This window comes from Prionailurus bengalensis, chromosome A3 (assembly GCF_016509475.1).
Source record: "Prionailurus bengalensis isolate Pbe53 chromosome A3, Fcat_Pben_1.1_paternal_pri, whole genome shotgun sequence".
Lineage (NCBI taxonomy): Eukaryota > Metazoa > Chordata > Mammalia > Carnivora > Felidae > Prionailurus > Prionailurus bengalensis.
In genome coordinates, this window is record NC_057354.1 from 40,239,852 (window position 1) to 40,254,089 (window position 14,238).

General features: G+C 37.4%; 1 protein-coding gene across 1 annotated transcript in view; it reads left to right on the plus strand.

The window, feature by feature from the left end:
- Positions 1-14,238, plus strand: part of MACROD2 (mono-ADP ribosylhydrolase 2) — a 2,047,020-nt gene that overhangs the window by 749,042 nt on the left and 1,283,740 nt on the right. The window contains 1 exon segment of the mRNA XM_043602917.1: positions 1,089-1,205. Within this exon segment, the coding sequence (XP_043458852.1) occupies positions 1,089-1,205 (117 nt within the window).

Consider the following 14,238-nt stretch of genomic DNA (forward strand, 5'->3'; position numbering starts at 1 on the left):
CTGATCTCTAATATCCTGGTTTATTTTCACATCCCAGGTTACAATGATTCTCTTTCTCTGTCTCCTTATCCTTGTTTAGGAGTCTTACATTTCCTTTCCATGCAAGGGGCCCAATCAATAACAACTAAGAACCTAAGTTTTCAGTTTCCTAATTTATGTGCATATGATCTTTGACCATCTGTGTACTTGCCCCTCATCCAGTAGTATAAGATTTTAATTTCCAGCAGCATCAGATTTGTGTTTTCAAAAGGCGAGTTTCACTGTGTAGGCCAGGTGTTGAAGGGGGAGGCTGAGAGGCCAAAGGACTGGTGACGCTTGAGGTTGGTGAAAGTCAGGAAGCTGATCATTTAGCGGAGCTAGGGCAGCAACAGCCAAGGTTCTTGGCTTAGTGCCTGTCAAGTGAGTGAGGGTGACTTTATGGGTGTTTACTAAGACCTAAGGTGCCCTTGCCCATCATCTAGTGCCCTGTCAGATACCCTGCAGAAACACAGCTGTATTTGTGTCATGCTTTTGGGGGAGGGGAAACTCGGAGGTCTGGTTCTTTTCCTGACGGCTTTAATTCTACTCCCAGTTTTGAAGTGAGTACAGATGTTTCAGAGTGACGTTCTCACTTTCTTCTTGACCTTTTTTCTTCTATAACCTGTGATATGTCAGAGACAACACTTACCAGCTTGGGAGACAAAATTGTTAGCATTTCTTCCCAACCCTGTGTTTAGTGTCATCAAGTTAATAGTTAGACATTGGACGTGGTGGGGATATTTACACAATTGATAATGGAAAATGCTGTAAATCAGCGACTCCCCACCCCCAGAGAAACTGTTGTTTAATGTTTACCAACACACTACACAACTTCTATAACCCTTCTACCTCTGCTTACCACACAAATCAAATACACACACACACACACACACACATACACACACACACAAGAAAATATAGTTTTGAAGGATTGGACATCATAGGTTTCTTCTATGAGACTATGGTGATTTCCAGGAGGAAAAACTGAGCTCCATTTTTCTTTCTATCTCAGGTTGTCCATTTATTTCCAAAAGGACGAAAATGAGCTAACTTCTTTCTCTCTTTCCTAGTGGATGGCTGTATTCACCGAGCAGCTGGCCCCTGTTTACTGGCAGAATGTCGTAACCTGAACGGCTGTGAAACTGGACATGCAAAAATCACATGTGGCTATGACCTGCCGGCAAAATGTGAGTACAGCTCTTTTGAACACTGTTTCAAAATCAGATGAGCACTCTTACATTGTTTTATTGCTCAAGCGTGTAACTGGAAAGGAAGTGGCAGTGGTGATATTTAATTGAATGTGCTTATATTCAGATTTTGTACTTGGTAATAAAATGTGTTTTCCAAATAGTTACTCAAATATATATATATATATATATATATATATATATATATGTGTGTGTGTGTGTGTATAGTGTGTAAGTGTAGGTGATTGTTGCTCAGATCTTCAACAGCATGTCTCTGAAACAGAGAAATAAACATGTGAGCAAAATATACATTATAGTATTTAAGTGCCGTGGAGTGACAGCTTCTGGAAATGATGCCAATTTCTTATTCCTTGTTCAGGTTTCTTGATTGTGGATGTGTTTAGAGCAAAGGAGATCAAAGTGATATATTGTGTTTTCAGCTGCCATGTAAAGGCTGATTGGCAATTACAGCCAAGGCATCTGTCACACTTTGCTTTCAGGAAAAGCCAATGGAATGTGGTTGTCAGTGTGAGAATGTATTTGCTCTTTGAATGTGGAATGGTCAAAACTTCCATTATATTTGAATAGAGAGAAGTATTGCATTTGATTGACCTTGTTGCCTAGTCGTTTAGCCAGCTGAGTGGGGTGGTGTAGAATAAAAATACTAAGAGAGAAGCTAGTTAAAGGCACAGATGTTTTAATCACATAATCTTCAGGGCTTGGTCAGTGGAGGTACAGGGTTTCATTGTGCCATTAAGGTGTTCATTGATCTGGAAACTGGGACACCAATTAATTGTTTATTCTATTCATCTACTTCTTATGATACTGCCTGGGTCTGTGAGTACATTTTATGTAAAAATGAAGTGTGGTTTTTGTTGTTGTTGTTGTTTTGCAGTGGAGAAAATGTGACTTAAAAAATTATAACACAATCTGTGGGATACTTGGTGGGCTCTATATAGACAGGCTGTGTAAGAATGAATTCCCTATGCATATATGTGAGTGGAGAGAGTGTGTTATTTTTAAAAGATTACTTTAAAGTATGTTTAAATCTGAGGCTTTGTAGTAAATGTAATATATTAAAATGATATTTTTCCTTCATAAACATTATAATACTACTTTCTATATTTCTCACAGTGGGTTCCAGTGAAAGTATAGCAACTGTATACTGTTTAATTTTCCTTCAATGACTTCTCACTTTTCTTTATTTCTTAGTGTTTTTACCTTGTGTAAAAGAGTCAAGTCATGTGCCAAATGGCCCCTCACTCCCACTTGGAATGTATATTTATGTCAAATAAAGTCCTTTGGGTACAGTGGTGTTTGAAACAATTCTCCCTCTGAGTCAGAAAATTTGAGTATTAAAGGTGATTTCCCTTTCCAGGATTATGTCTCTGTGTTTACAAATATTGGTCATTTTTTTTTCTTTTTAACACCATACTACCTTTGTGATATAGCTAACTGATACCACCCTGAGAACAAACAGAATATTGATTATTTTCAGACTTGTGTCTGTCCTTAAGCTAAGGAATAAGGCCTGGTCTCCTAGTACTTTACTACTTTGTTTCCTATGTATTAAAGCACAAATAAGAAATTCTTTATAACTGAGATTTCTGAAGAGAAATAACCTCAGTATCACTAAATATGACCAAATAAAATGGTGGCTTCAGTGTATGGATTGACATCATGATAATTTTGTCTAATGTGCTTCAGTTTCATATCCTTGTAAGTCATCCAACTTAGTTCAGGGTTATTGAAAACTTGCACAATACCACTGAGGTGTAAAGATCAATACCACCAGTGTTTGTGCTTGAGGAATTTCATGATTGAGTCATATCTCTGAGCTGAGGTGAGGCTTTCCTGGGCATCCCATGCCAACCGAGTCTTTGTGGCACAAGGACTCTAGTTAATAAAAGCCAATCCACAGGGCTTGTACAGAATCTGTGTGAACTGAGATACTGAAAGCCTGGTACACATTCTAGTCACTGTGTGCAGCCCACAGGGCACATCTAGTAAAAAAGTCATTCAGCAGTATAGAAAGTCCCAGTCTGGAATGGCAGTGCCACCTCACAAAAGTTACACACATGGACTACTTGTGAATAAGTCTTGGTATTTCTCCATATTTTAAGAGATTAATGATCTATATTTAAAACATAAAGAAAAACAAGGAAAGCAATAAGGCAATATGGAAATGAGTAATAATCACTTATATCTGTATGCTATGTTATAGTTTTCCACAGTACTTTCACAAGCCTTTATATTTTAAATTATATTTTATAAACATTATGTGTGTGTTCATTTTCCCTTTTTCTGTCTCTGAAAGATGTTTTTCTTTTCTCATCAATTTGGTTCATCCATTTCAGAATCATTAACAATCCACAGATGTGCTTTTGTAGAGAGAGAATGAAAAGGGAACTCATTACATACTGTTTGGGTCATTTTCCCCCTCCATATTTAATAATTCCATGACAGTTTGACAGCAGAAACTAGTTCCTATCTGTCCTCTGTGACAGTGGGTTTATCATTATGGGGGTACTAAAGCCATTCATCTAACCACCAATGATAATATCTTCATGCTTCAGCAATTGTTTGGAAAATGCTATTGTCTAGGTTACAGGCAAAGTTGGTAATTTTGGACTGGCCTTTGCTTCCCTTATGCTTGCTAGATTAATTTATTCATAAATGCTTGTATTTGAATTAATCATATTTGTAGTCTAAATTCTGTGACTCATCATAATTTGTGGAAAGATAAGCCTCAGAGATTTAGTTTATTCTTTGTTGTTAGGATGTTTTGGTTTCTTTTGATGTAGAACATCCAATAATTATTTTCAAAAGTAATCTTAAGAGTGCAAAGAATATTGGCCAGTATTTCATTAAAGGTGCAAAGAATATTGGCCAATATTTCATTAAAGGTGATTGCTAAAGAAATGACTTAAGAATTCAACTGACTGTATATACAATTGGACCTTTTGGGAACTTCTCTTTTACAATATTAGATTCATAATAAAATTTAGTTTCTACAGAGTTTTAGAAGCTTGTCAATATGTGGAACCTTTCTATTCAGTATATCATCATTCCACCAAAGTTTCAACTTCATGTGGGAGAAGTTTATTGATTTATCAGAGTCAGGGTCTAGTGTCAAAATCTATCACAGTGTTTCTTGAATATGTGCTGAATTAATATGAATGAATGGGTGATCAAACGATGAATTGTTTCAGAACTTTTCACCTGGAAAATATCTTTGCAAATGTTGCTCCTACTAATTCTTTCCCTCCTGGAATGCATTCTGCCCAGTGCTGGTAGATTAATATTCCTAAATCCAGAGTCCTTATAATTGTCCATAAGACTCTAGATGATGTGACCCCCCCCCTTACATCTCTAACATCACCTCCTTCTGTCCCCTTCCTTGCTCATACAGTTTGCTTTGCTGATGTCTAATGCCTTTGCATTAGCATTCCTCTTTCCTGGAATTCTATTCTACATATCTACATGGCTTGCTCCCAACCTACTTCAAATCCTTGCTTAAATGTAACCTAAAGTATCACCCTAACAAACTTGTTTATAATTGCTTTTCTGCCTTATTTATAATTGCTTACCTCTAGTATTTAACCTTCAGATACACAGTATCATTTACTTATTGATTTTGTTTATTGTCTGTCTCTCTCTATGAAAATGAGAGTAGAGATTTTTTTTCTGCATCTTTTTCAGTTATTGCAGTGTCCACACAGGTTAGAAAAATGTTTGACATGCAATAGGGGCTCAAAATCTAATTGTTGCACAAATAAGTAAAACCTAATTCCACTCCTCTCAAAATCCTTGGATGGGTCTTTCTTTAAACAGACTTGTTAGCCTGATCACCTTTGGCCTTCCATGATTTACTGCCATATCTAGAACTACTTACAACCTTTTACATGATGTGAATTGCTGACAGTGGTCTGCCTGTGCATGGGGCCTGCATTTGGGGCCATCTAGAAAGCTCTTTCTTTGCTCCTTTTCTGTCTTCCAGACAGCTCAAGTATCACTTCTGCCATGAGACAAGTCTTCCCTTATCAACTCAGGTAAAAGTGCCTTCTTTTTTCTTCAAACTCCTGAACTCCTGACTTCCTGAACACTGCTTGTTAACACATTGAGGGCATTTTTCACTACTTCTTATTGTTATATATGCAAGCTTTCCACTATTCTTTAATCCCTTGGATATAATGGATACTAGCGAAACATCTACTAAATTAATTGCTTGTTAAAGGTGGAAGATTGATTGATAATTAGTGATGGGTAAAATGCTAAAGAAAATTTATGTTAATATTCCTGAGAAATGATGAAATCAGTGTCAATTATCCATTGTGATTTTTTAAATCATATTTTAACATACCTCTATTCCAAAGTCTCTTGTCTAAGAATTTTATTTTTAATGGAGCTTCTACTAAAGGTGAACAAATAAAAAAAGAAACTACATCTACTTTATTTAATGATTTTCAGCCTACCTCACATGTCTATTCTATTCCTTGAGAATGCTTAATTTTTAGGCTTTAAGGCTGAATAATCTTGAATAATAGGTAGGAAAATATTAAAATCTGTGTCTATAAAATGACGGAATCTGTTTCTTTTATTCTTTCCATTTAATCTTAGAAGATATCAAAGGGTGATATTAGTATCCAACTCATAGGTTTTTATTAATCGTTTGAAAGGAGACTGTAGGGTGAGAGACCACAGTATTATATGTTTGAACATCATAGAATAATATGAATCAGAATCCTCATTCTATTTCCAGGTGCAAAAATAATCAGATGATGATATCTTAAAAGATACTCTTGACAATAATTAATACTTGTCTTATGCCTTTCATGAAGAAATCATAGTACCTTGAAACATTAGTTCATCAGTCCTTTTGAAATTTCTCTGAGGAAGTGACATGACAATTTATGGTATTTTCTTTCAACACAGAGAAATTCAGGTACACAGTAGTTAAGTTTGTTGCTCCTAGCAACAAACTATGTCCATTGAGGGGCATGGCAGATAATTCAAGTATCACCTGAATAGGGTGAGAGTCTATGGCAAGTGTTAGCCAAGACCTGTTGCCTGTTGTTTTTTTTTTTAATTTTTTAATGTTTATTTATTTTTGAGACAGAGAGACAGAGCATGAGTGGGGGAGGGACAGAGAGAGAGGTAACACAGAATCCAAACCAGTCTCCAAACTCTGACCATCAGCATGGAGCTTGGCGTGGGGCTCGAACCCAAGAACTGTGAGATCATGACCTGAGCTAAAGTCAGATGCTAAACTGACTAAGCCATTCAGGTACCCCCTGTTGCCTGTTTTTGTAAATAAAATGTTATTAGAATGCAGCATTTGTTTACATATTGTCTATAGTTGCTTTCATGTGACTGTGTTGAGTATTAGTAACAGGAACTGTATGTCCAAAAAGCTTGGAACATTTATTATCAGGCTCGTTATAGAAAGTGTTTGCCAATTCTTGGGGCACCTGAGTGGCTCAGTGGGTTAAGCTTAGGTCATGATCTCATGGTTTGTGAGTTCGAGCCTGGTGTTGGGTCTGTGCTGACAGTTCGAAGCCTGGAGCCTGCTTTCCGATTCTGTGTCTCCCTCTCTCTCTGCCCCTCCCTGCTCTCTCTCTGTCTCTCTCTCTTAAAAATAAATAAACATTAAAAAAATTAAAAAAGAAAAGAAAGTGTTTGCCAATTCCTGATCTTTGGAAATCTCTATTTTTTATGAAGGAGGAAGCTGAGATTGAGAGAGGTTAAATATTTGTTGAATTTTATTGAATGTATGTGATTTAGAGCCCTATTGACGAAAGAGGTACTAAAATACCTGCCGTCTATTTCTCGGGACAGCTCTTGCTTCTGTTGCCTCAATAGAACATCACCTTGGGAGGATGATCTGAAGCTTTTTAAATCTTTCAAATTATAAGGCCACCTTGAAAAAAAATCCTTGAAAAAAATGGTCATTTTTCTCAGTAGGGCCAGAACTGGAAAGTGAATAAGTCAAGTCTCTGAAGGGAGAGTTAATTCAAACCACCAAAGTATTTGGCAATAAATCTTTATTCCTTGCTTCTTCCAGTGGTGTTAGCTAATGTGCTGAAAGGGAACCTATAGTCCTGAGTAAATTCAGTTTCTAGAGTAGGTAACTCATAAGATGGGTCTGAATTAGTCTTCTGCAATGCATGACCTGATTTCAGCCATCATGGGCTCCGTCAGCAGGTGTCTGATTGTGAAGGCAGTGGAGTGGGCATGCTATCAAGAATATGACTCTACCAGGCTTTGATGGAGATCTGAGGGCCCTCATGAGCCCTTTCCATAATTAAATGACTTATATTACATAAAGAGAAAAATAGCTTTTGAAGAACATAAAACCATCTTCCTTCCTGAAGAGAGATGTGAGGTTGTTCCTCCTAAAACCAACTCCGATTGGCTCATTTTCCTGAAGTGCTTTAGGAATTTAATTACTATTTGAATCTATTTCTTCATAATTACCACCCCTTTCATTTATATTAAGCAGTTTTATACATTTATCTCCTTAGTGATCCTTATGATGAATGTGGAAGTGAAAAGGGCAGAAAGACTGTAAAATTCAGAGTAGTGGTTCTCAAAATGCTCTCCTGAAAGAGCAGCAGCACCTGGGATTTGTTAGAGATGCAAATTGTTTTGCCCCACCCCAACTTTGTGGTTTAACAAGCTCTGGGGTGACTTTGAGACAAACTCAAGTGTGAGGATCATTGACCTATACAGTGGTGGATTCCTGAGCAGTACCCTTGACTTTTTTTCTTTTTTAATGTTTATTTATGTATTGGGAGAAAGAGAGCTTGTTGCCTGCATGTGCATTGGGGAGGGGCAGAGAGAGAAGGAGAGAGAGAATCCCAAGCAGACTCCACACTGTCAGCACTGAGCCCCAACAGGAAACATGAGCTCATGACCTGAGCTGAAATCAACCATCAGACGCTTAACCAATGGAGCCATCCAGGTGCCCCAGAACTGTTGCCTTTTGATTCCCTACCCTGGACCCCTTTCACTACACAGCACAGGCATCCTTTTGGGTTGCAGATTAGGGCTGTCTTTGAAGAGAACTCAGACATGTTCCCAGGTAGTATTTACTTGTTTATTGCCTGCCTTCTCAAACAGAATTAACAGTTTAAAGAGAAAGAAGTCGTATCAGTCTCATTTACCACTGGTATCCTTACTATCTGACTTAGTATCCAGAACCTAGTTCATGGCTTTTGATACGAATTCACTGGAGGAATTAATGAAAGCATTGTCTTTGTGATAGTCATAGCTGCCACTGCAGGAAACCAACCAAGAAGACACTCAAGATAGGATTACATGATTCCAGAAGTTTGCAGAGCCAGTGCTGCTACCATTGCAGCATCTGTGTTATCCTATCACCAGACATGCAGCTTGCTCAAAGACCTTAGCAGTGCAAGAATGTACAGAGGGGCCAAATTTGCTCAACTTGTCCACACGGCACACCAATAACCTCCACTTCAAACACTTTATTTCAGTTTCTTTTTTTTCTTTTTTTAACCCATTGTAATAACATATATTCCATCTCCAAGTGGCTTTGTGATGAAATAACTGAAATACTCTAATAGTAAATAGTGTCTTTTAAAAATAACTACATTTTGGAAGCAGCTAGTATTTACATTGTTGTATTACTGACCAAGTGTAGAATAAACGCCTATGCTTGGCTTTCATTAGTTGACATCTTAGCAGGCCTTCAGAGGACACTGCCTATACCTCCTATTTCCTATGTGATCAATAGGAAATACCAGTGTAAATCAATTCTGGGTAATAATGTAAATGAGCTCTCGAAGGCAGTTCCTGCTGTGAAATAAGTAGTTAGCTGTGACACTGGCATTAACCGCAGTGGGGGTAATCAGCCTTTGGATATGTTTAATCAGAGTTATCAGCTAAGATTAAAAAGAGAGCCACTGTTGTGCAGGGATAATCATTTTCAGGATTTAAAAGATGAATATTTGAAGGTGTTCTTATAAATTAAAGCCATCAGAATTGCTTTGAGTAATTTGGGATGCTTTGAGGTCAGGCACAAGCAAACAGGAAAGGTTAATCTCAGAGCCACAGTAGTTAATGTGTAGGAATTGTAGAATACACTTATTGAAATACATAGTGAATGCTGAATTAACTGAAGATTTTCCCCCATTGCTTAGATGTTCCTTGCGCTATTATTAACATGTATGATTTGATTAAAAAGTGGGCAACGCATAAAAGTTTTTAAATTTATTAATTATCCTTACAATTAATTATCAATCCCAAATATTAAATATTACACTTCATTATGGTTTGATTAGAGGTGTTTCCAGTTGAAAATATTGATGAAACCAAGTTCTGCACTAGAATTAAAGAGTGATTCTGAGTCAAGAAAAGTAAGCCTCAAGGTAGAAAATCTGAAGAGAGGTCTTGAATCCAGGATATTCTAATTGGTAAAGTCCCTTAACCTCTGATCTGAGTTTGCTCATCTGTAATTATCTGGGGGTAGTAATATCTACCTTGAGTGAGTTTGTTAATATGCAGAACCACTTTTTAATAGGGTAAGACATAAGTATATGGTTCTATAATTACTTGTAAAATACTTAGCACATCTCATTTACTTATACTACCACTGTTCACTGAGTATCTACTCTGAGCTAGAGTGCTCTTCTGGAAGGTATAAAAACTATAGTGAAAGGACAGCTAAGCTGAGGTTTGAGTACTTTTAGATCTTAGGTTCTTAGCACAGAGAGGCAGATAATAAACACATTCACATAAGAGAATTCACACATTCAATCTCAGATCATGATAAGGGATATGAGGAAAATAAAAAGTGGCAATAGAATGGAGGGTGGAGAGAAAGGGCTACTTTTCCCATGGTGGTCAGGGAACACTGCCCCGAGGAGGTGGCATTGGAGCTAAGAGCCATATGCTTTCTAGTAGAAATTCATTGCAGGCAAAGGGAAAGTAGTTTACTGTAGGGTTAAAAAAATTCCCATTGGGTAACCCGGTGGCTCAGTGGGTTGACCGTCTGACCCTTGATTTTGGCTAAGGTCATGATCCCAGGGTTGTGGGATCATGCCTTGCATTGTGCTCTGCACTGAGTATGGAGCTTGCTTAAGATTCTCTTTCTCCCTTTCTTTCTGCCCCTTCCCTGATCTCTCTCTCTCTTTCCCTCTCTCTTTCTCCCTCTCTCTAAAATGAAAAAATAAAATAAAAAGCTCAACTTGCCTGATGTCTAAAATAAGATAGTCTGTAACTTTTTCAAGTGTTCTTCCTTGGTATAGATATTATATTTCAGTTTTTACAAGTGCATAATTTTAATATAGTCTAGGTTGTTGAGGTAACAGAGGTAATGCTGTTGCTGCTGCTGCTGGAGTTGACAGCAATTTTAATGATAATTTAATCTCACCTCCTAATTGTAAAGTTAAGGAAATTGAGACCCTGAAAGATCATTTAATTTTAGTTTTTATTTAACCATGTGATAAGGGACAGAGCCAAGAGTAGAGTCTGGGTATCCTGACTCACAGTATAGGGCTCTGTCTGCTAAAGCATACTGCCTCTCCTAGTCTCTTAGATAATACTAACTCTCCTCTAGAAGTATTGTGAGAATTTAGTCAACTATTAAGTGAGATGATGTATGTGAGCATGCTTTTGAAATAACAATTTCTTATTTTATATGCAGTTTATTAATAGTCATTTTAGATGAGTTACATATACATTAATTGTGACATTATGAGGTCTACTAGTAAAGTTTATGACAATAGTCCACCTGAACATATGCAGCAGTGACTGGTGTTTGAGGAAATATGGAAGTTACAGACAGGAATTAAGAAAAAAAATGTATGCCATCCTTAAGACTCAGACATTTTCTCCTGCTTCCTTACAGTATCTTGTTGTTGGAGGAAAGGGAAAGTCTTCAGAAGTCATTTTGAGAAACTTCAGAGGACAACTTTATTGGTTTTACAAGTTCTTTGGTATTTCTACCCTGGAGAGGTAGAGTTTAATTCCCCTCCCCTTGTATGTGGCTTGAACTTAATGACTCATTTCTACTGAATAGAATATGTGAACATAATGGGAATTATTGAGATTAGGTTATGAAAAGACTATGGCTTCCATCTTTACCTCTCTCTCTCTCTCTCTTTCTCAAATCACTCTATTAGTTTCCTAGGGCTGCCTTAACAAAATACCACAGGTTTGATGGCTTACAACAGCACTTTACTCTCTCATAGTTCTTAAATCTAGGTGTTGGCAGGACTCTACTCCTTCTGAAGACTCTAGGGAGAAATCTAATTATTGCCTCCATTTTTACATGGCCATCCTCCCTATGTCTCTCTCTGTGTTTTTTTTTTTTCTTCTCTTATGAGCATACTTGTCACTAGGCCTACCCTATATAGATATTGATATAGATAGATATAGAGACAGATAGAGATAGAGATAGAGATAGAGATAGAGATAGAGATAGAGATAGAGATAGAGATAGAGATAGAGATAGAGATAGAGATAGATACAGAAATAGATTAGGGCAAAGAGAACCCATAATCAGCTTAGTAAAGAAACGTTGGGAGAGGGGCACCTGGGTGTTTCAGTCGGTTAAGTGTCCGACTTCAGCTCAGGTCATAATCTCATGGTTTGTGGGTTTGAGCCCTGCATTGGACTCTGCTCTGACAGCTCGGAGCCTGGAGCCTGTTTCACATTCTGTGTGTCTCTCTCTGCCCCTCGCCCACTTGTGTGCTTTCTCTCTCTCTCTCTCTCTCTCTCTCTCTCTCTCTCTCTCTCCCTAATAAATAAATAAATATTTTTTAAAAACTTTTTTTTTTAAAGAACCATTGGGAGAAAAACAACACAAACCACAATACACAGCTGGGTATTGATATTTACTGGATATTCCTTAAGTGTCTTTAGTCTTTGCATTTGCTACTTACATGCTCTTTATTGTTAGGAATCACTGTTTTCATTTTCAGGGGAAAATAAATTCAGCCTTTCCCCTGTGTGGAAGCTGCGAGCTAAGTGAAGCATTGGTAGGTTCCTATTTACATTTATGGCAGTGCCCTTCTAAATCTGTTTGCTGTACTGGGTGGTATGTTTCCTATTAGCTCCTTCATTTGTCAGAACTACTGAGAGTTTGCACCATTTCTAATCACACACTATTTGTGAAATCCCTAATAATTTCCTAAGGTCTTCTGAAACTTTCCTTTTCCTACCTGTGTTATTTTGAGGAAAGGTTTATTCCCCTTCTATGTTTATTCTGCTTAGTGAAAATCATCAGAGACAACGTTAACTGTATTTTTGCAAATTTTCTTTCAAATTTTGTCTGTATTGTATTTAGAATGCAGGTGCCCATTTGAAAGTCTGCAGAATTCAAAGGGCTAACTTAGCATTCCCTTACATTTACACTCAGGTTTTGCCTTCTTACATTAGGGCACACGATGACAAACTTGTCTCTCCTTACACAGCCAGATGATTTTGTTTCTGTTTTAACATTACTGCTATACTTGGGTGTGTCCAATGCATACACATGTACATGTCATGTTCCATGCATCCCATTAGAAGTATATTCTCATTATGCTCAACACAGGTTTTCTTCTGCATTATCATGTTTTATGAGAATGGAATTTAGGGATTTTTTTTCAATCTGTGGAACTGTTTGGAAAGCATTCTGGCAGAGTTTACACTTGTGGGTGGATTAATGGAACTGGGGTAAAGAGTCTGAGGGGATCTCCCAAGAACTCCCAGAGGGCAGGCAGAGGAAAGGTAACTGCTGTGCTGGACAGGCTAGCAGGACTGGCCCCTCCTCCTCCATGCATCCAGGACATATCTTACCTATTGTTATAAAATTAATAAAAGTTAGGGGCTCCTGGGTGGCTCACTCAGTTGAGTGTCCGACTTTTGCTCAGGTCATGATCTCATGGTTAGTGGATTCTAACCCTGCCTTGGGCTCTCTGCTGCCAGTGTGGAGCCCGCTTCAGATCCTCTCTTCTCTCTCTGCCCCTTCCCCCATTCATGCTCTCTCCCTCTCAAAAATAAATAAACATTAAAAAAATGTTTAAGTAAAAAATAAGTTACAAAAAGTTATTTTGATTATTGTCCTCCTAATAATATCCAGTGCCTGAATAGTTGAATGGATTCCAAGACTAATGAGAGATTGAGAAACCCCACATCAAAGTATATCCATTAAAGACAGTCAGGGCTCTGTATGTAGAGTATTGCATGGATTCATGTAGCACCTAGAAGGAGGTGAAGTTTAGAAAACTACACATCGTAGAAGGGTTAATATTTCAAACATTTCCTTACATTTTCTGTTGTCTCCAAAGCAGTGTTTCTCCATATACCAAATTAACTGGTTGTCATGGGCACCAAACCTGTTACCCTAAACACAATATCACACTCCAGGCAACATCCTATTGTTTCTGCCTATTTTGAGATTAACCATCACATGGCATTTTTTCCCCTCTTGTTTTCATTTTTCTTTTACCACTCCATTCAGATGATGATGAAATCAATATTTCAAAGCCTGTATGTGAGATGTTTCTATTTATTGTTCATGATGGTATAATAGTAACTTTTTATTCATCACTATCCTTGAGGACATACATTTGGGGACAATGGAGCTTTTATAAAAGTCTCACAATTACAACAAAGCTGAAAAATATCTAGAAGTCACTATTTTAGCAAATGAGCCAGTTTCTCCCATTAAGGACTAGGCTATATAAGCCTAGTATAAGACTGTATACTTTGCATTTAACAATCTGTCTGGCACACAGTAGGTAGTGATAAGTGTTTCATTCATTCAGAAAACACTGATTGTTTCCTAAGATATGTGCCAGGTGTTTCCTTATCTTTTAGAAAAGAATGATATACAAAACAAATAGGGACTTCACACTCTTAGAACTGAGTTGAGCTGAGCTCAAGTGATTCAAGTGACTTGCTCAAGACCACACAGTTATTTAAATGATAAAACCTTGCCAAGAATCCAAATTGTCAGATTTTTAGTCTATGGTTCTTTCTTCTTTTTCATGGAGATTTTATTTGGGGGAATCGAATAATG